Source organism: Giraffa tippelskirchi, chromosome 5 (assembly GCF_054371585.1).
Source record: "Giraffa tippelskirchi isolate mGirTip1 chromosome 5, T2T-mGirTip1v1.2.pri, whole genome shotgun sequence".
Classification (NCBI taxonomy): Eukaryota; Metazoa; Chordata; class Mammalia; order Artiodactyla; family Giraffidae; genus Giraffa; species Giraffa tippelskirchi.
In genome coordinates, this window is record NC_137279.1 from 157,786,253 (window position 1) to 157,813,497 (window position 27,245).

Below are 27,245 nucleotides of genomic sequence, written 5' to 3' on the forward strand. Positions count from 1 at the left end.
CATTCTTCATAAAGTTCAAAAGAACTTAGTACATGTTTAGCTTATGGGAAAGATCTAAGAGGAACTGAGAGAAAGTAATAGCTTTTGCATGGAAGGTAACAGCTTCAAAGTTCTTCCCAGTTGGCTCAGTGGTAAAAGAATCTTCCTGCAATGCAGGAGATGCAGGTTTGATCCTTAGGTTGAGAAGATCCCCTGGGGAAGGAAATGGCAACCCACTCCAATATTCTTGCCTGGGAAATCCGATGGATAGAGGAGCCTTATGGGCTACAGTTCATGAGGTCACAAAGAGTCAGACACAACTTAGCAACTAAACAACAACAATACTTCAAAACTTACTGGTTCTTATGTTATATCTCATAGTGAAAATGTTAACACTGAAAATTCTGTTGTATTTCAGGGGTCTTCATGAAACCTTACTAACTTCTGGGTTTTGTCAGAAACAGGTATTAATGTGTCATATGTGTCTATATGTAAAATAAAAGCTTAGGGCTCTCTATTAATTATCATAAAATATGGTAAATATTTGGCCTGGTAAATGTGGTAAAGTTAGTTTTCACTTATATCTAGGAAAAGAAAAATATGGTTCATTAATTTCATATACAATCCTCAAATTGAGCAGTTTCAACCATTTATGGAATCAAATAGATGCGGGGTAGAATCCTGAATGAGTCATTTTCCAGCTAGGTAGCCTTGGGCAATCTGACTAATCTCTCTGAGTCTCAAGTTTCTTCCCTATAAAGCGTAGATTTCTGTCTATGGCATAAAAATGAGATAATGCATATAAAGTGCCTAAAATAGCAAGCACTTAGTAAATGGAAGTTACAACCAAATGTGAGTCTCATGAAAGCAGAGATTTTGCCTCTTTTGTATATCAAGTGCATAGATAAGATGTGTAAGTCAAAGATTATTTATCTGACCAACAATTCCAACTTCTTTCCATGGCTTGTTACATTGTTTATCAAGTAGAAATCATTTAGTTTGAGTTTCATGCCCTTCGACCTCCTCTGCTCATTACTAACAAGGAATGAATCATCTTAAAGACAAAACTTGAGGGATAGACCCTACATAAATCATTGATCCCTGGTAAGTTAGAAGTTATGAGCATGAACTAAAGACAACCATGGCTCGCATGGAACAGGAGGATCACTGATCACAAAATCACCTTTGGAAAGTTGTACTAACTACCTTTACAAAGGCCACTCCTTAGGTGAGCTTCTGCTTTGGCAAAAGTTTTCCAACAGACAAACAAGTGGATTGGGTTTTAGGAAATCCCATGGAATAGCTGAAACTCAGTCTACTAAAGGAATAAAGGGAAAAGAAAGGGAAAAGGGGAAGTCGCTCAGTCGTGTCCGACTCTTTGCGACCCCGTGGACTGTAGCCTACCAGGCTCCTCCATCCATGGGATTCTCTAGGCAAGAATACTGGAGTGGTTTGCCATTTCCTTCTCCAAGGGAAAAGAAGTTCTAGACAATTTTTCCCAAATCAGTAACCAAATTGAAATTAGAACTCACTTTGCTTAATTTTCCTAATAAGTTATTCATTATTAGCCATACATATTTGGTTCCTATATTGGGAATCTCGTTAGTGGTATGAAGCAACATTAGAAAACAAGGTATAAAACACATGTTCTCAATCTTCTTTCGGGGAATACAGGCTGAATTTGCAACATACCAGAAGAATCTTATGAAGATCAATGATCGAAGCCTGCTCAGCAGACCTGCTGCCCGAGATGGAGAATCAATTCTGGTTCACTGGCAAACAGAGTGGAGGTAAGGCTGTTCCATCCCAAACTGTACCAAATCTATGCCTAATCGATCATTTCTTATGAGATGAGCCAGTCTATCATTGGGTCTCCACATAAGGCAAACACAAAACTGTACAAAAAGATTCACTCCCAAACAACACTCCTAAAGTTCTATAATTATAGAGAATTCATATGGCTAGAGGTAAAACTAAAGCTGATGAATATATGACTTACAAGCAGAAAAGAGAGGAGCAGTCTGCCAGTGTATGTGGTGGTGGGGGGATCAAACCATAATTATGGAACCAGGTATTAATTGTTCTAAGTCCTTGATAGTACATGGTATATGACATGAACTCATTAAAATCGCATTGACTTCTTTATCTTTCTCCATCCCCACTCCTGGGAGAAAGAAGACAGCAGTCTACAGGAAACAGGAGAATATAGTTTATAAGAAGCTTTACCACTGACAGAACTTGGGTTGAGATTTGGGTGTCTTGTTCTTTGTACCTAGGGTTGACTATACCAAATTATGCAAGAGTTTTCAGCTAATTCTACATCTTTATTTTCATACCAGCTTGCTTGTAGCTCTTGATGAGATTTGAGATTCTAAGAGTTAGTCATCTAAATGCAAACAGTAATAATAATAATGGGGTTTCTTTTCTTTACATGTTAATATTAAGAAAGCATCCTTTATATTGGGGAAGTCAGGTAAAGCATAATCAAGGTAAATCTGTCTGGGCTTGAGAAGCAGACTTGAATCAGAGATGTGGATTTGGTTCAATTTTCAGAGCATACCAGATAACTTCAGAGCATACCAGATAACTTCAGAGGATGACAGAGAGCCTAATTCTAGTTCTCCTTGAGAGGCTGATGTGTACATGTGCATAAAATGTATATTAGAAGTATATTAATGCAATTCTATCTCAACAGATTTAATTCTTAAATGCTACATATACTTGTTTAATCTCCCATTTTAAAAGTAGAAAAGGTTAGATTATAACATCAGGTTAGCTCTCTTTGAAGCAGGTAATAATTAAGTTGATTCACTGTTGCAATTACTGTCAAATCCCCCTTAATTACCAGAGATTTTATAGCAGCTTCATTATACGTCTGCTATAATGCATTGTGGCCCTAAGGAGAAGTGTTGCAGGAAATTCTGCATAGCATGGATAATTCTCACCTGCAGTTACAGCTTCCAGCAAAAGCTTCTGCACTAAATTTATCTTTTTTTGACATTTCTCCCTGTTACCCAAGCAGTTAAATGAGGTAACAATAGTAAAATACCTATCTAACTTTGAAAGTTAGAATTGATTTCTCCACAGATATTAAAAACAGAAAAATAGATGAAGAAGGGATAAATTAGCCTTCCATAATTCCTGAAAAAGCATTAAATTATGTTTAATAATGAATGTAGATTATGGCATGCAAATAGGTCTGAGATCTATATCTACATCATAAATGTATCTCATGTTTCTACTTCTTGTAGGTATTTCTTGTATGATAAGCAAGACAACATTACCGCTGAATCCCTGACAGATAATCTTGAAGAGAATTATCAATTGCTTTTTGTTTACCAATGATTTTTCAACTAATTTCTGGGAAAAGTAACCATTTAAAATAGGTCACTTTAAAGTTTCCATATCACTGCTTGTTTTCACTGGAAAAATCTTTACAAATCAGAGCCTGTAAATTGAGTAAAGTTCAAAACAGATAACTGAATAATGTCTCTCAGAGATCTTTTTTTGACCAAGGAATTTACTCCACAGAATATATTAGATTCAGAAAGGGTTGCAGTGTCAATGACATTATTGGCAGCTGTGTTAACAGTTAAGGGCCTGGCTTTGTACAGCAATACAGTTATTAAATTTCTCCAGAGACCATGACTCATTAATCAAATATTCATACATCTCTGTAAATACACACTGAACAGAGAATACCCTCAGAGCTGAGCATCCCAATACAAGTGCTCTTTCATGTAACACTGACAAAATCCTGAGAACATGCGGTCATGTTTTGCATTTCTAATGCACTATGTACTCTTTAATACTCCATTTCCTAAAAACAGAACACAAATGATCTTACTGATTGCATGTGTTAGAGGGTTACAATTAAAATTATTCCACTATTGCTTCATACCATCTTTTTTTAAAATGAGGACAGTGAATCAATTCTTCTGTTCTTTGTTTACCATCAAACAAGTAATTTTTTCCCAGGCGGATGAAGAAACCCAGGGCCATGCTCCTATTAATACAAGAATTTGTATTAGCATGAAAACAACAAATCACTACTTAAACTAGGGAGGCCAAATAACTTAACATATTAGCAGACATGAACTTGCTATATTTTGCAAAGTCCTCAGTCTGTTTTCTACCACTGGGAGTTTTCCCTCTATTGTACAGTAACAAAAGGTCTTTCTCAATTGTGGTCTCTGGAAAACTGGGGTCTGAAGGCCAGGCAAAGAAGAGAAGGCTCAAATTGTCACTTCATAAGGCTACTAAGATCAGACTCTTCACCTCAGGGTGAGCAGGATGTACACTACGTGAAGGGAAGAGAGAAAAGGAGCATCTTACATAAACTTCCCATCTATTTAGCAGTTTCTGAAACAACAGGAACCTGATTCACAAAGCCAGTAAAATATAAGCCAGTTTGTCACGTGTCATCTCATCTCTTATTCAACCTCCTCAAACTGTCCATGGCAACCCACTCCAGTATTCTTGCCTGGAGAATCCCAGGGACGGCGGAGCCTGGTGGGCTGCCGTCTATGGGGTCGCACCGAGTTGGACACGACTGAAGCGACTTAGCAGCAGCAGCAGTAGCAGCAAACTGTCCATGTCTTTAATCCCAGTTTTCCAAAATGCTGGCTATGTTAGATCAAAGGCTTCTCTTCCATGGTGAGCCCCACTTTTGTCCCCATCCAGCTCAACCCTCCTTCACTCTATGGGCCATTTTCACTAGCATCCACTTCCTAGGTTCTTTTGAGCCACTAACTCACTACCTTCCAGGGAAAACTAAAGCCTTTGGAATCACGAGAGGTTTAAACCCCAGCCCTGCAAATTATCAGCTGTGCTAACTTGGCAAGCTACCATGTCTGACAAATCAGTTTCTTCATCTGTAAAATGATGGTAATAAAAATAATTAATTTCCCAGGATTTTTGTGTAGATTTAAGGAAATAATACATTTTTATAAAATACTTAGTATCTAATAAATGACAGCTGTTGCTATTGTTATCATCATTGCAATCATTAATTTTTTCTTCAGTTCAGTTCAGTTGCTCAGTCATAACCGACTCTTTGCGACCCCATGGACTGCGGCACGCCAGGCTTCCCTGTCCTTCACCAACTCCTGGAGCTTGCTCAAGTTCATGTCCATTGAGTCTTCTCTTCACACTGATTCAAATTTTTCTTTGGCAATACTTGTTCAGTCACGAAGTTGTGTCTGACTCTTTGCGACCCCACCGACTGATGCACACTAGGCTTCCCTGTCCTTCACTGTCTCCTGGAGTGTGCTCAAGTTTCTGTTCATTGAGTTGGTGATGCCATCCAAACATCTCATCCTCTGCTGCCCTCTTCTCCTTTTGCCTTCAGTCTTTCCCAGCATCAGAGTCTTTTCCAATGAGTCATCTCTTCATTTCAGGTGGCCAAAGTATTGGAGCTTCAGCATCAGTCCTTCCATTGAATATTGAGTTAATTTCCTTTAGGATTGATTGGTTTTATCTCCTTGCCGTCCAAGGGACTCTCAAGAGTCTTCTCCAGCACCACAGTTCGAAAGCATCAATTGGCAATACTTAATTCTCATTTAAATTCAACCAACGGAAACTCCTCCTTCCATCTGAATAGCTCCCACTGGGGTGGGGTTGACTTGCATTCCTGCCTGCAGGTGCTGCATAGAGCACCCCCTCCTCCTGATTGCATCCATTTACTTCAACACCAAAATGCTCCAACTCCATTTTTCAAGCCTTGCCTATGATCCACACAATCTTCTATCATTCTGTTTGTTCCACTTCCTCACTTTAAATCCTTTGGGAGTCTGGTAAAGTCTATGGACCCATTCTCAATGAAATATTTTTAAACAGAAATGAAATGTACATGGTTATCTGGGAAATAGTTATTAAAATATTTTAAAATTTGTGATATAAAATAATTGATTTGCTTCTTTATCAATACATTAATAAGTCCTAGCAGCAAGTCCTAACTGTAATATCAAAGCAGTATAAATATTTCAAGGTAACCATACCAACAAAGATCATGAAAGAATGTATGATTTCTACCAGTGACAAAGTCCTGGGTACTGCTGATATTACTATATATTTTTGCCTACATTCTTAGTGGAAGAAAATGCTATGTTTTAGTTAGATGATAGTGAAAATAAAGATGTAATTTTTTTTCGCATCCAAGTTCACAGACCCTTGAATTCTACTCATGGGTTCATCAGGTTAAGAACCTCTACGTTAAATGACCGACCTTTCCTCAGCCCCATTTAAACTTACTAATTTCATCCATAGACTATAGAATTAATCAAAGTAAAACAGTCTCGAAGGGTAGGGCTTGAGGAATCATATTCCAATTTTAAATCTTCATATTTTAAAGTGTTAGAACTAAACCCCAGTCCTTCTGACTTCTATACCCGTTTTTCCTTTCATCATAGCATCCTTCCACCTGTGGCCCTCTCCCAGGCATCCACCTCACTCACATGTGCTCAGTTATGTCCGACTCTTTGCGACCCCGTGGACTGCAGCCCACCAAGCCCTCTGTCCATGGAATTTTCCAGGCAAGAATACTGGAGTGGGTTGCCATTTCCTACTCAAAGGCATCTACCTACTTACATGTAAATTTCAGCATGACCCTCAAGACCTTCAGTAATATAGCTCTGACATATGTTTCATTCTTATCACTTATTCTTCTAGCCACATCATTGCAGAATGTTTATTATCATCATCCCCTTACTAAATGCCACTAGTGCTCCCTGGTTAGTAGAACAACCAAAACTGGCCGCATGTACCTCAAACATACCCCAAGGGATTTGTGCTGTTTCCTTATTAGCCCCAATACTTACTTTGTCCCTGTCTATATATATATATATATATATATATATATATATATATCAGACTTTTAGGGCTCATCTCAAATGCTGCCTCTTCCAAGAAGATGTTCCTAATCTCCATAACCAGTTGTGAGCACTCTTATGAAACAAAATACAATTCTATGTGAGAGAATTTCTATTTTAAGTCTTCTCTTCCCCTACAAAGCATGGCCATTTCTCTGTGTGTATTTCCCCCACCCTTAGTAAATTTCTAAGCTTCCTGACAGAAGAAATGTCACTTTTATTACCTCAAGGTATTCTGCAGAGCCTGACACTCAATACTGGAATGGAATTAAGAAGTTTTAGGTTGTTTTTTTTTCTTCCCTAACTCTTCTTCAATGCCAGTTTTAAAAAAAGCATACTCTTAAAGCCTTTCCAAATCTTAAGACAGAGATGAATGAAATCTTGACAATTGTTTTAAAGGTTAACACTTACTGAGTACTCACTATGTGTTTTTGCATGTTTCCTCTCCACTTAATCCTCATGACAGCCCAATGTGATAGTTACTATTATTCATATTTTTAGATGAGATTAAATTATTTGCTCAAGGCCATGTAGCTAGTAGGGCTTCTCAGGTGGCGCTATTGGCAAAGAAACGCTTGCCAATACAAAAGATGTAAGAGACTCAGGTTCGATCCCTGGGTCAGGAAGATCCCCTGGAAAAGGGCATGGCAACCCACTCCAGTATTCTTGCCTGGAGAATCCCATGGACAGAGGAGCCTGGTGGGCTACAGTCCACAGGGTCGCAAAAGGTCAGGCACAACTGAAGCGACTTAGCACACACGCACGTAGCTAGTAAGAGCTAAAGTCTCAATTTGAGGAGAGCCAGTCTGATTCTAGTTTAACCAGTTCATTAGTGCCATCTCCATGGTGTACCGCTGGAGCTCAACAGAGAAATTAAGCATCTGTTTTTCCCTAAATATAAGGATTCATAATTTTTTCCAAACTAGTAGTATTAAGTGAATATGTAAAGTCTTACTTTTGAAACACCTGTTCTTGTCTCCTAAATGACCTTAAATATAAAAGTTAGACTTTGGAACATCAGCTGACAAAGAAGCACTATGAGCTCTGAGCTGATGCTGTGTGCCAGTTAATATCATGATCTTTGTGTAGCAGCTTACACAATATTAGAGCTTAACATTCCATTTCCCCTTATTTTGTAAACAAGACAGGAAAATACAAAAATGAAAGTGCTAAAACACATGGTAGAAATGTAGGTGTCAAATTTCACATAATTAATATATAAATAATCATTGCTGTTGTTTAGTTGCTAAGTCAGTGGGTCAGGTTTAGGAACCAGACACAAGACACAGGTAGGACTACAAGGCAAGTCAGAGAAACAACGTCACTGCACAAATAAAAAGTTGAAAGACTGGTAAGTGGTGGCTCTCTCCATCAAATAGAATGCAGTTAAATTTTAAAAATAAGTATCAAAATTCAACTTATTAATCACAAAAAAGAAGAGAATATAGACAAGTGAAGTTGAGGTACCAGAAGTGTAGGTGGATTTTTTTTTCTATGACATCTACTTAAAGTTTCTTGGAAATAATTGATGTGTGCCTGCACATGTGCTCAGTTGCCCAGTCGTATCCGACTCTTTGCGACCCCATGGACTGTAGCTCACCAGGCTCCTCTGTCCATGGGATTCTTCTGGCAAGATTATTGGATTGCGTTGCCATTCCCTTCCCTAGTGGATCTTCCTGACCCAGGTATCTCTCCATTAAAACTTTGATAACTAATGAGAGTCCTAACTGTGGACTCTCCTGATCTGTGCCATTATGAGATCATCCAAGTCTCAGGACTGCTTAATTGTCTCTAATCCCAGGTCTAATTCCCCATCTTAGGTTCAATTTAACACAACTTAATAGATCAAAACAGTCCTGTGTAAATTAGCAAGTAGTATGTAGATATTAGAGCTTCCCAGGTGGCTCAGTGGTAAAGAATCCACCTGCCAATGTAGGAGCCACAGAAGACACAGGTTTGATCCCTGGGTCAGGAAGATCCCCTGGAGTAGGAAAGAGCAATCCACTCCAGTATTCTTGCTGGGATAATCCCATGGACAGAGGAGTCTGGCAGGCTACAGTCCACAGGGTTGCCAAGAGTCGGACACAACTGAGCATGCAGGCACGCATGTAGATGTTAGCTACAAGAATGCCACACTGTACAATTCCAGGAAGTCCCATTCATTAGTTGTGCAACATGGAAGCCACGTATCTACCCTTCGGTATCATTATTTATTTTCTTCCAATGTCTATACCAAATTTTAAATCATCCCAGCCCCAGCCTTCAAGCCTTTTTAATTCATATTTTTAATCTGTATCAGTTTGGTATGGTGTATTTGCCTAGACACACTAACTTGCCATCAATAATTCATCCTTTCAATTATCAGACTTCTATTGGACTTCTTATTTTCCTTTGTTTACCTTTCTTGCTTATTACTTCTTTTAAAACCCATGAATTCCCAATTCTTATTATATTATCTGAGTATAAAATATAAATATGTATTATATTTATACTTATTTTTTAATAACTTAAATGAAAGATAATTCTCTGTAGAATTTTTTGTGATTCATTCTTGAATGACACCAGTATCTAATGACTATTGTCTTAAAATAGGGGAAGACTGAGCTTCTCAATTTCTGGAGGAATTGGTTGAGGGTGGCACAATAATTTTTCTACCTAACACAGATAGGTATTCTCCACTTTTAGCATATTTTTCTTACTGTGAGAGGATAAGTGAAATTTTATAGTAGTTGTGAATGTTTTGGGCCATTGCTTGCCCCCAATAATGTTGAGGAGGACTGTAAGAAAGAAAGAGAGGAAAATGCTAATTCAAAAATGTGTCTACAATACCGACTATAAATATATTTTTCAAAGTTTATAGGCAAAGAGGAAGTTTTTGTATAATCATGAAAATCACACAAAAATGCTAAAGATTTCTAAACTGACTGAAGATTCAAACTATAAAATGATAGAAAATTTACATTTTAGAATCAATTTGTTGTTCAATCACTCAATCATGTCTGACTCTGTGACCCCTAGGGACTGCAGCACGCCAGGCTTCCCTGTTCTTCACTATTTCCCAGAGTTTGCCCAAACTCATTTCCATTGAGTTGGTGATGCCATCCAACCATCTCATCCTCTGTTGTCCTCTTCTCCTCCTGCTTTCAATCTTCCCCAGCATCAGGGTTTTCTCCAATGAGTTGGCTTTTCGCATCAGGTGGCCAAAGTATTGGAGCTTCAGCTTCAGCATCAGTCCTTCCAATGACTATTCAGGGTTGATTTCCTTTAGGATTGACTGGGTTTGATCTCCAGGATGTTTCCAATTTTTCCTGGTTTGATGTTTGAACTTTTCAATTTGGTACCTCAAGATATTCAGTTTAAATGCTGAACAATATAGTACTATTAAAGTATGGTTGATTGACAATACTGAGGCTATAATAAATATCACTGGCTAAGTGTTTATTCTCCTAAAATTTTTTGAAAGACATTGCTCTTCTTTTTTATAGAAAATAATAATCCATTATCCTAAGAAATTGCCTCTATCAATATATTCTGGATATCTTGCTTCAATTTCACTATTATTTTAAATACTCAGTATCTTCCTTATCTTGTGTCTATTTCAATATAAGTTCATATAGTGATTTAATATTTTCAAAGCATTTTTTCATTATCTGTTCTTCCTACTGTGTCCTGTTTTTGGAAAAAATCCTTCACAGTGTTTTTATGACTGTGTATGAAAATAGTCAAGACACAGATGTACAATGCAAGCTACTGAAAGTGAACTGTGATAAACCATGAAAATAAAACTTTCTCCTAGTAGCAAAGAAATCAGTGGAGAAAAGGAAATGAAAAAAGACTGAATTAGTATGATTTGACCAGAAATACAGCACTTTCTGGCACGGAATAATAGAAAGTAACTAGAGATCTCTAAAAAATAGAGATTTCTGACTTAAAATTAGACAGACTATACAGATAAGTTATTTTTACTCTTTTGTCTCCATTCTTCTAAAAATAAGATATTCACATATGCATATTTTAGATATGTTTGTCCTTGGACAATGCTAAGCCCTCAGGTTAACGGGCTTCCCTGGTAGCTCAGCTGGTAAAGAATCCGCCTGCAGTGCAGGAGACTCTGGTTCGATTCCTGGGTCCAGAAATTCTCCTGGAGAAGGGATAGGCTATCCACTCCAGTACTCTTGGGCTTCCCTGGTGGCTCAACTGGTAAAGAATCTGCCTGCAACGCAGAAGACCTGGGTTCAATCCCTGGGTCTGGAAGTTCCTCTGAAGAAGGGTATGGCAACCCACTCCAGTATTCTTGCTTGGAGAATCCCCATGGACAGAGGAGCCTGGCGGGCTACAGTCCATGGGGTCCCAAAGAGTTGAAGCGACTAAGCACACAGGTTAACAGAATAGAAAAGTGACCTAAATTTTAATTCTCTGAAGTTGTCTTCTCACTAATACAAATTTAATGGGGTTGGTTTAATGTAAAAACAGAAAAATGGATACCTCAGGGAAATTCTTTTGGATAGGCTTACACTATAAAGGATCTTTCCATTCAGTCATTCAACAGATGATGACTCTCAAGATTGCCTGTTGCCAGTTAATACACTGACAAAAGGGGATTCAAAGTGTCAAATTTTATGAAGAAGAGAGCAAAGAAACCTTCACCACCAAAAAGTCACATCAAATATTTTAAAAATTCATTTCTGAAATGTTAATGGTAAAATCTAGTATCTTAATATTGAGGTCCAAATGGAGGATCCTTCTATCATAATTCTAACAGAACACCTGTCTTAGAATTTTGTCCTTTTTTACTTTCCTTTTATTCCAGGCTGAAAGAGATCATCCAATAGCTTTACTGACTGAGTTTACTGGCTGTCAGAACTTGAAATGAAGTCTGTGTCCAAACAAAGTCTGAAACATCTATTCTAACAATGTAGTGCTGTTGCTGCCTTTCCAATAAAAGATTAGCACAACTTTTGGCTGGCCCTTTGCTGAAGCTGATTGTTTTATTATTAATATGTAAGATTATCCATCAGTCTATCTCTCAACTGCCATGAACACATGCATTCATTCATACATATTGGTTGAATGCTTTTTATGCATATATTATTCTGATAATTGCTGATCCTAACCATTTATTCTCAGACATGGGAATGATTGTATTTTAACATTTGTCTTGCCTGTGCAATATTCTGAGTATCCTCAATATAATTCAATGTACAGGAAGTTTCTGCCTCCTCTCACCTCAACTTTGTCCAGGTGTAATTTTGTCTCATTCCAAATTTCTACTTAAAAATGATCCCCAAATATGCTGTGACAATAACAGAATGCTATCCTCTAATTCTAAGCTTGTATATGGTTCTTGTAAGAGAACACTTACAATCAGCTCTGATTCGTTTGAAGATATGGTGCTCTCATCTGATGTGTTTGTTATATTGATAGAATCCTGTGACTACTGCAGGTATGTAGTAATAACAAACTGCAATACTTTAGATGAAGGAACTGTAGCGTATAAAATCGTGTATAAAGCTGCATTGTATAAAACTGGGTGTACCACTGGCTTCTTGTACCTACACTACTTTTGCATACTAGGAAAATCAGTACTAGACTTAACTTGTCCATATTTCATCTAGGATAAAGGAAAATTTTAGATTTCTGACTGTTTTTTCAATTCAATAAATTATCTTCACTGGGAAGTGCCAAACCTGATCTCTCTCATCGGGCATACCACAGCAATCTATCTGCCCACTCTCTGTTTCAGTTTTGCATGCTACTCTAAACCTAACAAACAGGCTTCCTCATGGAAAAAAAAAAATCAATGAGTTTAAATGATATAGAATTTTATGTCTTTATGAGTCACCTTTTCACACTAAAACATGGAAGCTTCATAAAATAAGTTAATATTTTGCTTTCAAAGCAACAATATTTGCCTTCATTATAAATAAACAGGATTCGAGACAATGATTTTTCAAGTGAAAGGATTAAAATAATCCCATTAAAACCAAAACAAAGGCATTTTATGTTCTTATATCTTTATTAAAGTACTTACTTTATAAACCTGACTCAATAGTAACTCATATTTTTATTATTACAAATTTGCCTTTAAGTAATACATAATACACTTAAGGCAGATTTTACCTTATAGATGGTCTCAGTTCTAAACACCACTACACTGATTTATACAAATAGCAAAAATCACATAGAAGAACATCTAATGATAGCTTTCTTGGTACTTATCTTTAGATTTCAAAACTGTATAATAAGTCAAGTTTCCATAAATTTAATTTTTGAGATAGGAAACAAACAATTTTGCCTTTATCTGCTTTGATTAGATGTAGTTATTATTAATAATATAACCTTTAAATCTGTGGGGAAACCAATACTTTACCTTTATTCCTCAGAGAAGGCTCAACAGCAGGCAAAATAAGGAACCATTATAAATCATACTGTTAAGTATTACCTTAACTCAAAATTCTTACATAACTGTATCATATCATAGCTAAAAATTACTATTTAATATATCAAGATACATCCCAAAGTGTCCTTCAATTGCATTAATATCAGGGGGCTTACGCAGCACTGAAGATTCATTCTCTGGTCTTCTGGTGGTTAGTACAAACTGAAGCTTTTGAAACTATTGGGTGATGCCATCTGGGGGGCCCAATAGAACAAAACCTTCAGGAGAACAGTGGACCCAGGTGGAAGAATTTGAAGACCGGAAGACTTGCAGTTAAGGTAGATTTATCATTAGCAGAACTTCAGGGAAATAGGAATGTGGTCAGAATCACTTAATATTTATTAGAAATCAGGATTCACCAAATCATTTCTCTTTCAGAAAAATATCTTTAAAATGTGTATATTTTCAAATGCTCTTTTGTTTAAAAGAACATATAAAATTAACATACTGGTGAAAATAAACCAGTTTTGAATGTACTTGTTTCTCTTCATTTTTCCAGCTTCAAAGGATTTCTTCTCATCAAGCACAAATGTGCTAATTGTCACAGCAAGACAAACTCTTCTGTGCTAAATCTTTTTATTCTTTTCTTTTCATCCTCTGAGAAAAGGTCTTCTTCATTGGTTGTAGTAGAGGTAAAATCATAGTCTCTGGAATGACCATTTACAAAAGTAAATAAGGGATATTTCTCCTTAGAAGAAATATTCAGCATCTGTAACAGAAAGTACAGAAGAATCCCTTATTGGATGCAATAGCGCACAGCAGGACCACATGATGAAATCTAAAGTTCTAGCCCTGAACTGCTCCTGTTAGCATCTCTCATTTACATTTATCCAGTGCTACTGCTTTACTGTTCTGGCTAAAAGACAAAGTTGACCAGTACTGTACAGTTTATTTACAGCTAAATACCTACTTCCTCATTAGGATTAGACCATCAACAATAATATATCAAATCAAAAATAAGTATATTATCATTCCTACTCCAAGCCCCCAAAGTCACATTGTTTGAAGACTTACTAGTGAGTGAAGATTATCTTCTGTAATAGACAGTGAAACAAAATGGTATCACTGATTATGGCAAAATACTGTGAATGACTGTTTAGTATCATAACACAGAAAAAAAAATAAACTAAGTCAAAAAATCCACTCTAATCTCAATTCTACAACTTAATTTGATGTGACTTTTGACAAATTGTGACTTCCCTGGTGGCTCAGAGGTTAAAGCGTCTGCCTCCAATGCGGGAGACCTGGGTTCGATCCCTGGGTCGGGAAGATCCCCTGGAGAAGGAAATGGCAAACCACTCCAGTATTCTTGCCTGGAGAATCCCATGGACGGAGGAGCCTGGTAGGCTACAGTCCACGGGGTCGCAAAGAGTCGGACACGACTGAGCGACTTCCCTTTGACAAATCACTCTACCTGAGTATCATCTATAAAACTGGGCAAAAGATATCCAATCTCCTTACCTCAGAGAAAAGTTAGGATGACAAAAAGCAATGAAAAGTTATTTTTTAAAATACATAAGTTTTATTTAAAAGACCAAAATAATAAGTTTAGTCTTTTCAAAGATTTCCATTTTAAAAAATATATTTCTGCAATAATCTAGTCAATATAAAAACTGTGTTTGTATATACTCCAATAATCCACACTTGACATATTACCTTCTAAAGTTATGTTATATAATATGGAAGTAAAATAAGTAATATCTGGAATTTTGTGGGAACACCAACAACCTTTATATAACCTCTGTCAATTTGGGATTCACTGACAAGCCAATAACTCATTCTAAACCATTTACATCTTTCTGTTAAACAGTCTATTTAAAAATTAAACCAATTTTAATTTAGAAGTGAACAAAAATTTTTGAGTGAAGGATGTTTTTATAGAAATAAACATTTCTATAGGTAATCAGGGCTTATAAGAAGGATTCTGAAAAATTTATGTGGGTTACAAAGAATGCTGAAAAAATATCAATAGTATTTATACATCATTAATCATGATCAATTAAATATAACTTGTTTAAGGATAATTTTAGCAGCAAAAACTAAATTCTCCCAAATGTTGATATTCAAATGAAAGCTCATCAAATTCGTATATGTTACATTTACAGATTCTCTTGAAACAAGGCTAAAATAAATATGTAGCCCTAGGATATGATACAATGTTAAATTTAAAATATTTCAATGAGACAGTTAATATGAAATACATTTTCTAACAATGAAAATGAACCATTTAAAAACAATCAAGTACTTAAAAAGCTAGATGTGATGAAAATCTGATCCTATAAATTCATATTGTGCTCCTATGTTTTATTCTCAAATTTATTTAATTTATATTCTAAAAAAATGGGAGAGAGAAGGGCAAAAATGTGGAAATGAAAAAGAGACAGAGGGAGCTGGCATCTGATCAGGCATCTTTCACCTCCAGCCAATGGCTGGAATACAAGCCAAAATTGTTATCATTTTATATTCATTTAATGTCACTTGTAAAAGTCCAGTATCTAGTAGGCAGGTATCATTGCATCATTTTTAATTCAACGTAGCAGAGCTAACATTATCATCTCTTCATCTTTTCTTGCAAAATCAAGAATTAAGTCATTTAGGTTTATTAGTTGTACATTAAACTAAACTTCAAATCTGTGCCCCAAGGCAAAATGTTAGAAAGGAACTCCCAGTCCTTTAATTATAAAATGCACATACTTTTTGAAATCCTACTTTTTCATTTCCACATTTATTTTGAAATAAATACATATTTATTGATTCAGGCTTTGAGAATTATATTTTCTAACTTTTCTAGGTTTACTTTAAACATTTTTAAAGATTAGAAGATGAAAAATAAATTGAAAAAAATGTAGAAATGAAAATTTGGTTTATTTAGATAAGCTGAAATCTTATACCATAAAAAAACTTGTACACAATGTTTTTGGTGGCTTCATCCATAATTGCTAAAACTTGGAAACGACAAAGATATCCTTCAGTAGATGAGTAGATAAACTGTGGTACACCCAGACAAGAGAAAATTACTACATACACTATATACTGTGTGATTCTCTCTATATATATACACAGACACACACATGCATTTTCACATACACACACACACAATTGAGTTGAGCAATGTTAAGTGATAACCTAACAAACATAAACATGATATGATAGGAAGAAGTAAATTTAGGACAAATAAAAATAAAAATGTCAATGGAGATTTAAATTATCTAGCTTATTCTCATTTTATAAATGGGAAAATTGAGACCCAAAGGATTTAAACTGCTTTTCCAAGATGACATAACAGCAACAGCAAAAAGAGATAAACTGAAAATGAATTACTGAGACACTGCCTTATCAACAAGCCTTTCAAAGTTCTAAGCACCATATCAAGAATTTTTCAGATTTTTTTAAAGAATAATCATTGATTTGAACGTCTATCAGAAGGGAAAAGTTTAGTTTTCTTTTTTACACTACAAAATAGGATGCACTGTCAAAACATTAAGGTCCCTCCATAATGGATAATACAAAATCTATACCAAAAAAACTCCACATTAGGTTACCTATATGACTTGGGGTATTATACCAATTGAGATAATATACAAAATAAAGATAATAAAAGTTATTTAATAACTTGGAGAAATAACTATTATATAATGGTAAAGGAAAAATAGCATATAATACTAGATATAAAATTTAATCTCAGTTTTGTTAAAATAATTTTAAATACATACTTTAAGAAGTCTAGAAGAAAATACAACAAAATATTAACAGTTATCTCTGAATGAAAGACTTAGTGGTGATTTTTTTATACTTTTATCTTCCAAAATTTCTAATATGTATTTCTTATACAGTGAGGAGAAAATCAAGTTTGTTTGTTTGTTTTTTTTAATTTAAGCTAACTGGACTTACCATTCCATAGCTATGTTTCTAAAGCAGTTCAGTAGTTTACTCAACAATAACTTTAGAACAGGCAAGTCTTCTGTTCTAGTTTAATAAGACAGCTAAAGACACACTGAAGAGGCTTTATTGTTGTAAAGGCAAATCATAAATGTCTTTTTAAGAGGTCAAATACTTTGTATAATTTTTCCTATGTGCTAAATTAATGGGTTTCAGAATTTACAGAGGAAAAAGTTGGAGGACAAAAATCAAGTAATTTCTTCCATCATAAAGCTAGCAGTTGTAAAGTAAGAACAGGAAGAGAACCAGATGACTCCTCCCCAGCCCAGAACCTCTTCTGCAAGTCTCTGCCACCACAACTGTCAAATCAGACCCAGCACACAGCAGCCTGTACCTACGTGGTCCATGCTGACCACAATGGAGGTACATATTATGTAGGGGTTAGGTTCTAAAGTCAGGTCTTAATGTGAAAATCAAATACAGTAAAAAATTACCTTCAAAAAGTCTTTAAATTATTTAAAGGGTGTTATGCGTAATTCTGTGTACACAACCATGTTTAGTAACATGTATAAGTGTACAATACAGTGTGGTATATAACAATGCACAATATGAAATAAAAAGTACACATGGACAAACACATATCATTGAACTGAATTAAGTTAAATGTGCATGTGATGATAATTCCATTCTGTCCCCTCACTACTCAATCTTAAATCCCTGTAGTTGAACTTTTAGCCCTTACTATGTTCAGTCATATTTGGATGACTCAATTTTGGATGAGTCATCAATATTTGGATGAGTCATATTTGGATGACTCAATGGCAAATTTGGAAAACTCAGCAGTGGCCACAGGACTGGAAGAGGTCAGTTTTCGTTCCAATCCCAAAGAAAGGCAATGCCAAAGAATGCTCAAACTACCGCACAATTGCACTCATCTCACATGCTAGTAAAGTAATATTCAAAATTCTCCAAGCCAGGCTTCAGCAATATGTGAACCGTGAACTTCCAGATGTTCAAGCTGGTTTTAGAAAAGGCAGAGGAACCAGAGATCAAATTGCCAATATCCGCTGGATCATCGAAAAAGCAACAGAGTTCCAGAAAAACATCTATTTCTGCTTTATTGACTATGCCAAAGCCTTTGACTGTGTGGATCACAATAAACTGTGGAAAATTCTGAAAGAGATGGGAATACCAGACCATCTGACCTGTCTCTTGAGAAACCTGTATGCGGGTCAGGAAGCAACAGTTAGAACTGGACATGGAACAACAGACTGGTTCCAAATAGGAAAAGGAGTACATCAAGGCTGTATATTGTCAACCTGCTTATTTAACTCATATGCAGAGTACATCATGAGAAACCCTGGGCTGGAAGAAACACAAGCTGGAATCAAGATTGCCGGGAGAAATATCAATAACCTCAGATATGTGGATGACACCACCCTTATGGCAGAAAGTGAAGAAGAACTAAAGAGCCTCTTGATGAAGGTGAAAGAGGAGAGTGAAAAAGCTGGCTTAAAGCTCAACGTTCAGAAAACTAAGATCATGGCATCTGGTCGCATCACTTCATGGGAAATAGATGGGGAAACAGTGGAAACAGTGTCAGACTTTATTTTTTTGGGCTCCAGAATCACTGCTGATGGTGACTGCAGCCATGAAATTAAAAGACGCTTACTCCTTGGAAGGAAGGTTATGGCCAACCTAGATAGCATGTTTAAAAGCAGAGACATTACTTTGCCAACAAAAGTATGTCTAGTCAAGGCTATGATTTTTCCAGTGGTCATGTATGGATGTGAGAGTTGGACGGTGAAGAAAGCTGAGCGCTGAAGAATTGATGCTTTTGAACTGTGGTGTTGGAGAAGACTCTTGAGAGTCCCTTGGACTGCAAGGAGATCCAATCAATCCATCCTAAAAGAGATCAATCCTGGGTGTTCATTGGAAGGTCTGATGTTGAAGCTGAAACTCCAATACTTTGGGCACCTCATGCGAAGGGTTGACTCATTGGAAAAGACCCTAATGCTGGGTAGGATTGGGGGCGGGAGGAGAAGGGGATGACAGAGGATGAGATGGTTGGATGGCATCACCGACTCAATGGACATGGGTTTGGGTAAACTCCAGGAGTTGGTGATGGACAGGGAGGGCTGGCGTGCTGCGATTCATGGGGTCACAAAGAGTCGGACACGACTGAGCGACTGAGCTGAACTGAGACACTTCCCTGTAGCTCAAACAGTAAAGAATCTGCCTGCAATGCAGGAGACCAGGGTTCGATCCCTGGGTTGGGAAGATCCTCTGGAGAAGGGAATGGAAATCCACTCCAGTATTCTTGCCTGGAGAATTCCATGAACAGAGAAGCCTCGTGGGCTACAGTTCGAGGGGTCGCAAAGAGTCGGACACGACTGAGCAACTAGCACACACACACATAGTTCTTCACAGGCCACCACCACCAGGGTTCTACATAGAGAGGAGACTGAAACACTACCCTGTCTTCCTGTAAAAAGGCCTACTTACTTAAGTAGAGCTTCATCCCAAGGGACAGGCTTTAGGAACCCACAGATATACAGGCAAAGAGGCACTCCCAGGGAAATTAGGCAGGGAGACACCATCTCTGAGCACTCCTGTAGCCTCACTACAGTTCAGCAAGACTCCCCATGATGGAGCTTAGACACTGTCAAGAGCCCCACTTTTTGTAACTGTCATCCAAGGGACACCATCAAATCTCCTGGTCTGGAGTCCAGCAGTTACTGACTATGGCTCTACAAAAGTGCATCAGTTCAGTCGCTCATTTATGTCTGACTCTTTGCGACCCCATGGATTGCAGCATACCAGGCTTCCCTGTCCATAACCAACTCCTGGAGCTTGCTCAAATGCATGTCCATCAAGTTGGTGATGCCATCCAACCATCTCATCCTCTGTCATCCCCTTCTCCTACTGACTTCAATCTTTTCCAGCATCAGGGTCTTTTCCAATGAGTCAGTTTTTCGCATCAGGTGGCCAGAGTACTGGAGTATCAGCTTCAGCATCAGTCCTTCCAATGAATATTCAGGACTGATTTCCTTTAGGATTGACTAGTTGGATCTCCTTGCTGTCCAAGGGACTCTCAAGAGTCTTCTCCAAAGCCACAGATCAAAAGCTTCAATTATTCGGTTCTCAGCTTTCTTTATAGTCCGACTCTCTCATCCATACATGACCACTGGAAAAACCATAGCTTTGACTAGACAGACCTTTGTTGGCAAAGTGATGTCTCTGCTTTTTAATATGCTGTCTAGGTTGGCCATAACTTTTCTTCCAAGGAGCAAGCGTCTTTTAATTTCATAGCTGCAGTCACCATCTGCAGTGATTTTGGAGCCCAAAAGAATAAAGTCTGTCACTGTTTCCATTGTTTCCCCATCTATTTGCCAAGAAGTGATGGGGTCGGATGCCATGATCTGAATTATCTGAATGTTAAGTTTTAAGCCAACTTTTTCACTCTCCTCTCTCACTTTCATCAAGAGGCTCTTTACTTCTTTGGTTTCTGCCATATAGGTGGTGTCATCTGCACATCTGAGTTTACTGATATTGATCCCATCAATCTTGATTCCAGCTTGTGTTTCATCCAGCCTAGCATTTCACATGATGTACTCTGCATATAAGTTAAATAAGCAGGGTGACAATATACAGTCTTGACATACTCCTTTCCCAATTTGGAACTCTGTTGTTCCATATCCAGTTCTAACTGTTGCTTCTGGACCTGCATACAGATTTCTCAGGAGGCAGATCAGGTGGTCTAGTATTTCCATCTCTTTAAAAATTTTTCACAGTTTGTTGTGATCAGTCAAAGGCTTTGGCATAGTCAATAAAGCAGAAATAGATGTTTTTCTGGAACTCTCTTGCTTTTTCAATAATCCAATGGATTTTGGCAATTTGACCTCTGGTTCCTCTGCCTTCTCTAAATCCAGCTTGAACATCTGGAAGTTCACAGTTCACGTATTGTTGAAGCCTGGCTTGGAGGATTTTGAGCATTACTTTGCTAGCATGTGAGATGAGGGCAATTGGGCAGTAGTTGGAACATTCTTTGGCATTGCATTTCTTTGGGATTGGAATGAAAATTGACCTTTTAAAGCTCTGGGGCCATTGCTGACTTTTCCAAATTTGTTGGCATATTGAGTGCCGCACTTTCACAGCATCCTCTTCAGGATTTGAAATAGCTCAACTGGAATTCCATCACCTCCACTAGCTTTGTTCATAGTAATGCTTCCTAAGGCCCACTTGACTTCATATTCCAGGATATCTGACTCTAGGTGAGTGATCACACCATCATGGTTATCTGGATCATTAAGATCTTTTTTGGATAGTTCTTCTGTGTATTCTTGCCACCTCTTCTTAGTATCTTCTGCTTCTGTTAGGTCCATACCATTTCTGTCCTTTATTGAGCCCATCTTTGCATGAAATGCTCCCCTGGTATCTCTAATTTTCTTGAATAGATCTCTAGTCGTTCCCATTCTATTGTTTTCCTCTATTTCTTTGCATTGATCACTGAGGAAGGCTTTCTTGTCTCTCCTTGCTATTCGTTGGAACTCTACATTCAAACGGGCATATCTTTCTTTTTCTCCTTTGCCTTTAACTTCTCTTCTTTTCTCAGTTATTTGTAAAGCCGCCTCAGAAAACCATTTTGCCTTTTTTGCATTTGTTTTTCTTGGGGATGGTCTTGATCACTGCCTCCTGTACAATGTCATGAACCTCTGACCAAAGTTCTTTAGACACTCTATCAGATCTAAACCCTTGAATCTATGTGTCACTTCCACTGTATAATTTTAACAGATTTGATTTAGGTCATACCTGAATGGTCTAGTGCACTGTTTTCCCTACTTTCTTCAATTTCAGTCTGAATTTGGCAATAAGGAATTCATGATTTGAGCCACAGTCAGCTCCTGGTCTTGTTTTTGACTGTATAGAGCTTCCCCATCTTTGGCTGCAAAGAATATAATCAATCTGATTTCAGTATCAACCATCTGGTGATGTCTATTTGTAGAGTCTTCTCTTGTGTTGTTGGAAGAGGATGTTTGCTATGACTAGTGTGTTCTCTTGGCAAAACTCAGTTAGCCTTTGACCTGCTTCATTTTGTAGCTCAAGGCCAAATTTGCCTGTTACTCCAGGTATCTCTTGACTTCCTACTTTTGCATTCTAGTCCTCTATAATGAAAGGACATGTTTTTTGGGTGTTAGGTCACCCAAAAAAGGTCTAGAAGGTCTTGTAGGTCTTCACAGAACCATTCAACTTCAGCTTCTTCAGCATTACTGGTCAGGGCATAGACTTAGATTACTGTGATATTGAATGGTTTGCCTTGGAAACGAACAGACATTCTGTTGTTTTTGAGACTGCATCCAAGAACTGCATTTTGGACTCTTCTGTTGATGATGATGGCTCCTCCATTTTTTAAAAGCGATTCTTGCCCACAGTAGTATATATAACGGTCATCTGAGTTAAATTCACCCATTCCAGTCCATTTTAGTTCACTGATTCCTAAAATGTCAATGTTCACTCCTGCCATCTCCTGTTTGATCACTTCCAGTTTGCTTTGATTCATAGACCTAACATTCCAGGTTCCTTTGCAATATTGCTCTTTATAGCATCGAACTTTACTTCCATCACCAGTCACATCCATAACTGGGTGTTTTTGCTTTGGCTCCATCTCTTCATTCTTTCTGGAGTTGTTTCTCCACTGATCTCTAGCAGCATATGGGGCACCTACTGACCTGGGGAGTTCATCTTTCAGTGTCCTATCTTTTTGCTTTTTCATACTGTTCATGGGGTTCTCAAGGCAAGAATACTGAAGTGGTTTGTCATTCCCTTCTCCAGTGGACCTCGTTTTGTCAGAACTCTCCACCATGACCCATCCGTCTTGGGTGGCCCTACATGGCATGGCTTAGTTTCACTGAGTTAGACAAGGCTGTGGTCCATGTGATCAGTTGGGGTTAGTTTTCTGTGATTGTGGTCTTCATTCTGTCTGCCCTCTGATAGATAAGGATAAGAGGCTTATGGAAGCTTCCTCCTGGGAGAGATTGACCCAAGAGAGAGGAGCAGTGTCCCCACAAGAGACTGACCCAGACTTGTCTGTGAGTGTCCAGCAGTCTCCAGCGGAGGCATGGGTCGGCGGTGGACTGCTGAGGATGGGGGGCACTGAGTGTAGCAGTGCATGCATGGGACCTCTTTAAGGAGGTTGCCATTATCTGCATTACCTCCACTATAGTTTGGCCTCAGCTCAAACAACAGGGAGGGAACACAGCCCTGCCCATCAACAGAAAATTGGATTAAAGATTTACCGTGTATGGCCCCATCCATCAGAACAAGACCCAGACCCAAAACTGCATTTGGCTGCATATTTTAAAAGCTGCTAACTGAGGGTCTGGCACCCAGTCAGCCTGAAATTAGGTGTTAAATGAGGTTCCTCTCCTTGAAACACTGACAGGTCTCAGTATGCACTCAACAACACAGGTGTATCAAGAATAAACCAGGTGGTACCCCAAAAAGAGCCTGGATGGGTAAGCACCCTGAGTCCTGCCCTGGTGCACAGCAGTCAAGGCACAAGATGGCTAGGCAAACCCTCCAGCCCCACCATACTCACGCAGCAACTGACCCACAAAAGAGCCAGGCAAGTGCCTTGAACTCCAGCCACCCCTCACAAATACAAAACTTTAACCAATCCTTACCTACACCATGCAGATATTGAGCCACAACTGGGGTAGGTAAACAATTTAAATTCTGCCCTCCCTGCACAATGGTCAAGTCACAATCAGGCCAGGCAAGGGCCCTGAGACCAACCCTTCCCACACAGCAGCCTCAGTCCTATCACAGCTGGTAGGCACACAGCCCACACAAAGGACTCCCATCGAGCACCTGACACTGGTAACCAGGGGAGAGTGCATTTCTGAGCCACATGGTACAGCTCCTGTATAAGATCACTCCTTAAGACACAGAGAGGCAGCCATTGTACCTAATACATACAGACAAACAGGCAAAAGGAGGAGACAGAGGAATATGTTCCAAACCAAAGAACAAAGCAAATCCCTCCCCCAAAACCTTAAACAGAGATAAGCAACCTATCTGATAAAGAGTTCAAAGCAATCATCATAAGGATCCTATGATCTCAGGAGAAGAATGGATGAGCAAAATGAGAATTTCAAAAAAAAGACAGAAAATATAAGAAAGTACCAAACAGAAGTTGCAACAACTGAAAAATACACTAGAGGGGTTCAACAGCAGAATGGCTTTAAAATAGAAACACAAATCTAGAAGGCAAAGCAATAGAAAACATCCAGACAGAGTGGCAATATGAAAAAATAATTAAAAGAAGACAGGATCTCTTGAAGGACTTTTGGGACAATATCAAGCAGAATACTGTTTTGATTATAGTGATTCCAGAAAGAGAAGACAGAGAGAAAGGACCAAAAAGTTATTTGAATAATGTCTGAAAATTTCCGTAATTGGGGAAAGGACACAGATACCCAGGTCTAAGAAGCCCAGAGAATTCCAAATAAGAGGGACCCAAAGGAAAACATACCAGTCACATTATAATGGTAAACTGCTGCTGCTGCTAAGTCGCTTCAGTCGTGTCTGACTCTATGCGATCCCATAGATGGCAGCTCACCAGGCTCCCCCATCCCTGGGACTCTCCAGGCAAGAATACTGGAGTGGGTTGTCATTTTCTTCTCCAATAATGGTAAAAGTTAAGGATAAAAAGAGAATCTTACAAGCAGAAAGAGAATGGCAACTTATTTTGTACCAGGGAAACCCCATAATGCTATGAGCAGATTTTCAGCAGAAACTTCACAGGCCAGGAAAGGAGTGGTATGACATATTCAAAGTGCATAGAGGAAAAAACTGCCAACCAAGAATTCTCTACCCAGCAAAGTTATCATTCAAAATTGAAGGACATATTAAGAGTTTTACAAATAAATAAAAGCTAAAAGAGTTTATCACCACTAAAACGCTATAAAAAATGCTAAAGGGACTTCTCTAAGTTAAAAAGAAAAGCACTAATTAATAAGAAAGCATATAAAAGTAAAAATTTCAGTGGAAAAGGTAAATAAATGATAAAGGTAGTAAACCAGTCACTTATAAAGCAAGTACAAATGGTAAAAGAAGCAGTATAAAAACTTTAAAAATATAATAATTAGTCAAGGGATACATAAAATAAAAAGATCTAAAATATGTCAGCAAAAATATCAAACATGGAGTCGAAATTAATGGAATGTGTTCAAAATTAAGTTACTATCAACTTAAAAGAGATTGCTATATACAGGGAATGTTATATGTGAATCTCACAGTAAGTACAAAGGAAAACCTTAAAGTAAATATACAAAAGAAAATAAGAAAGGAATGCAAATACATATGCCGCCTACAAAACACTCACTTTGAACCTGAAGACACTGATCGCAGTGAAGAGATGGAAAAAGATATACCATGAAAATGGAAACAAACAAAAAAGCTGGGGTAGCAATACTCAGACAAATTAGACTTTAAAACAAAAATTATTAACAAAACACAAAGAAGGGCATTATAACAATAAAAGGTTCAATCTTATAAGAGGATACAACATTTTGTAAACATTTAAGCACCAACATAGTGTGTGCACACTCAGTCTCAGTTGTGTGACTCTTCGTGACCCCATGGACAGTAGCCCACCAGGCTCCTCTGTCCATGAGATTATCCAGGCAAGAATACGGGAGTGGGTTGCCATTTCCCCCTCCAGGGATCTTCCCAAACCAGGGATTAAACCCATTTCTGAGTCTCCTGCATTGGCAGGTGGATTCCGTACCACTGAGCCACCTGGAAAGCCCATGCACCCAACATAGGAGCACCAAAATATATAAAGCAAATATTAACATAAATAAAGGAAGAAATAGAGAGCAATACAACAATAGTAGGGGACTTTCATACTCCGCTTATATCAAAGGACAGATCATCCAGACAGAAAAATCAATAAAGAAACATCAGCCTTAAATGACATCATTAGATCAGATGGACTCAATATAAATATATACAGAACATTGCAGTCAGAAATAGCAGAATACTCATTCTTTTCAAATGTACATGGAACATTCTATAAGATAGATCACATGTTAGGTCAGAAAACAAGTCTCAATAAATTTAAGAAGATTAAAATCGTACTAAACATCATTTCCAACCACAACAACAGTAAAAAAACAAGAAATCAATTACAAGAAGAAAACTGAATACACTATATACCTGAAACTAACATAATATTCTAAGTCAACATATATCTTCTTAAATTAGGGTTTACATTTTGTTCAGATAAATACCCAGAAGTGGTATTGCTGGATTGTATCATAGTTCTATTTTTAGTTTTGAGGAATCTTCATGCTATTTCTCATAGCAACTGTACTACTTTATATTACCATCACCAGTGCATGACAGTTTCCTTTTCTCCACATCTTCACCAATCCTTGTTATTGTCTTTGTAATTTTAACCATCTAGTGTGTGTGTGTAAGATGGTAAATTATTGTGATTTTGCCTTTCCCTGATAATTTGTGATGTTAAGCATCTTTTCATATGCTTGTTAGCCATCTGTATGTCTTCTTTAGAAAAATGTTTATTCATGTCCCCTGTCCATTTTTAAATAGGGTTTTTTGTTTTGTTTTGTTTGCTATTTAGTTGTACGAGTTCTTTAAATATTTAGATATCAACCACTTACCAGATATATCATTTGCAAATATTTTCTCCCATTCCATAGGTTGCCTTTTCATTTTGCTGATGGTTTTGCTGTGCATTAACTTTTTAGTTTAACGTAGTCTCATTTGTTTATTTTTGCTTCTGTTGCCCTTGCCCGAGGAGATATATTTAAAAAAAATATATTGCTAAGACTAATGGCAAGTGCTTACTGTCTATGTTTTATTCGAGGAGTTCATCAGGGATACTGGCCTATACGTACTCCTTTCTCTTTTTGTAGTGTCTTTGTCTGGATTTGGTATTAGGTTCATGCTGGCCAATGTTCCTTTCTCTTCAATTATTTGGAATAATTGGAGAAGGACAGGAATTAATGCTTCTCTAAATCTTTGGTAGAATTCATCTGTTAAGCTATCCG

General features: G+C 37.6%; 1 protein-coding gene across 8 annotated transcripts in view; it reads right to left on the reverse strand.

Moving 5' to 3' along the window:
* Positions 1-12,845: 12,845 nt before the first annotated feature.
* Positions 12,846-27,245, reverse strand: part of ATG4C (autophagy related 4C cysteine peptidase) — a 90,654-nt gene continuing 76,254 nt past the window's right edge. For all 8 annotated transcript variants that reach the window (XM_081484945.1, XM_081484946.1, XM_081484947.1 and 5 more), the window contains one exon: positions 12,846-13,996. In XM_081484945.1, coding sequence (XP_081341071.1) covers positions 13,829-13,996 — 168 coding nt within the window. In that variant the 3' untranslated portion in view covers positions 12,846-13,828. The remainder of the gene's footprint in view (positions 13,997-27,245) is intronic.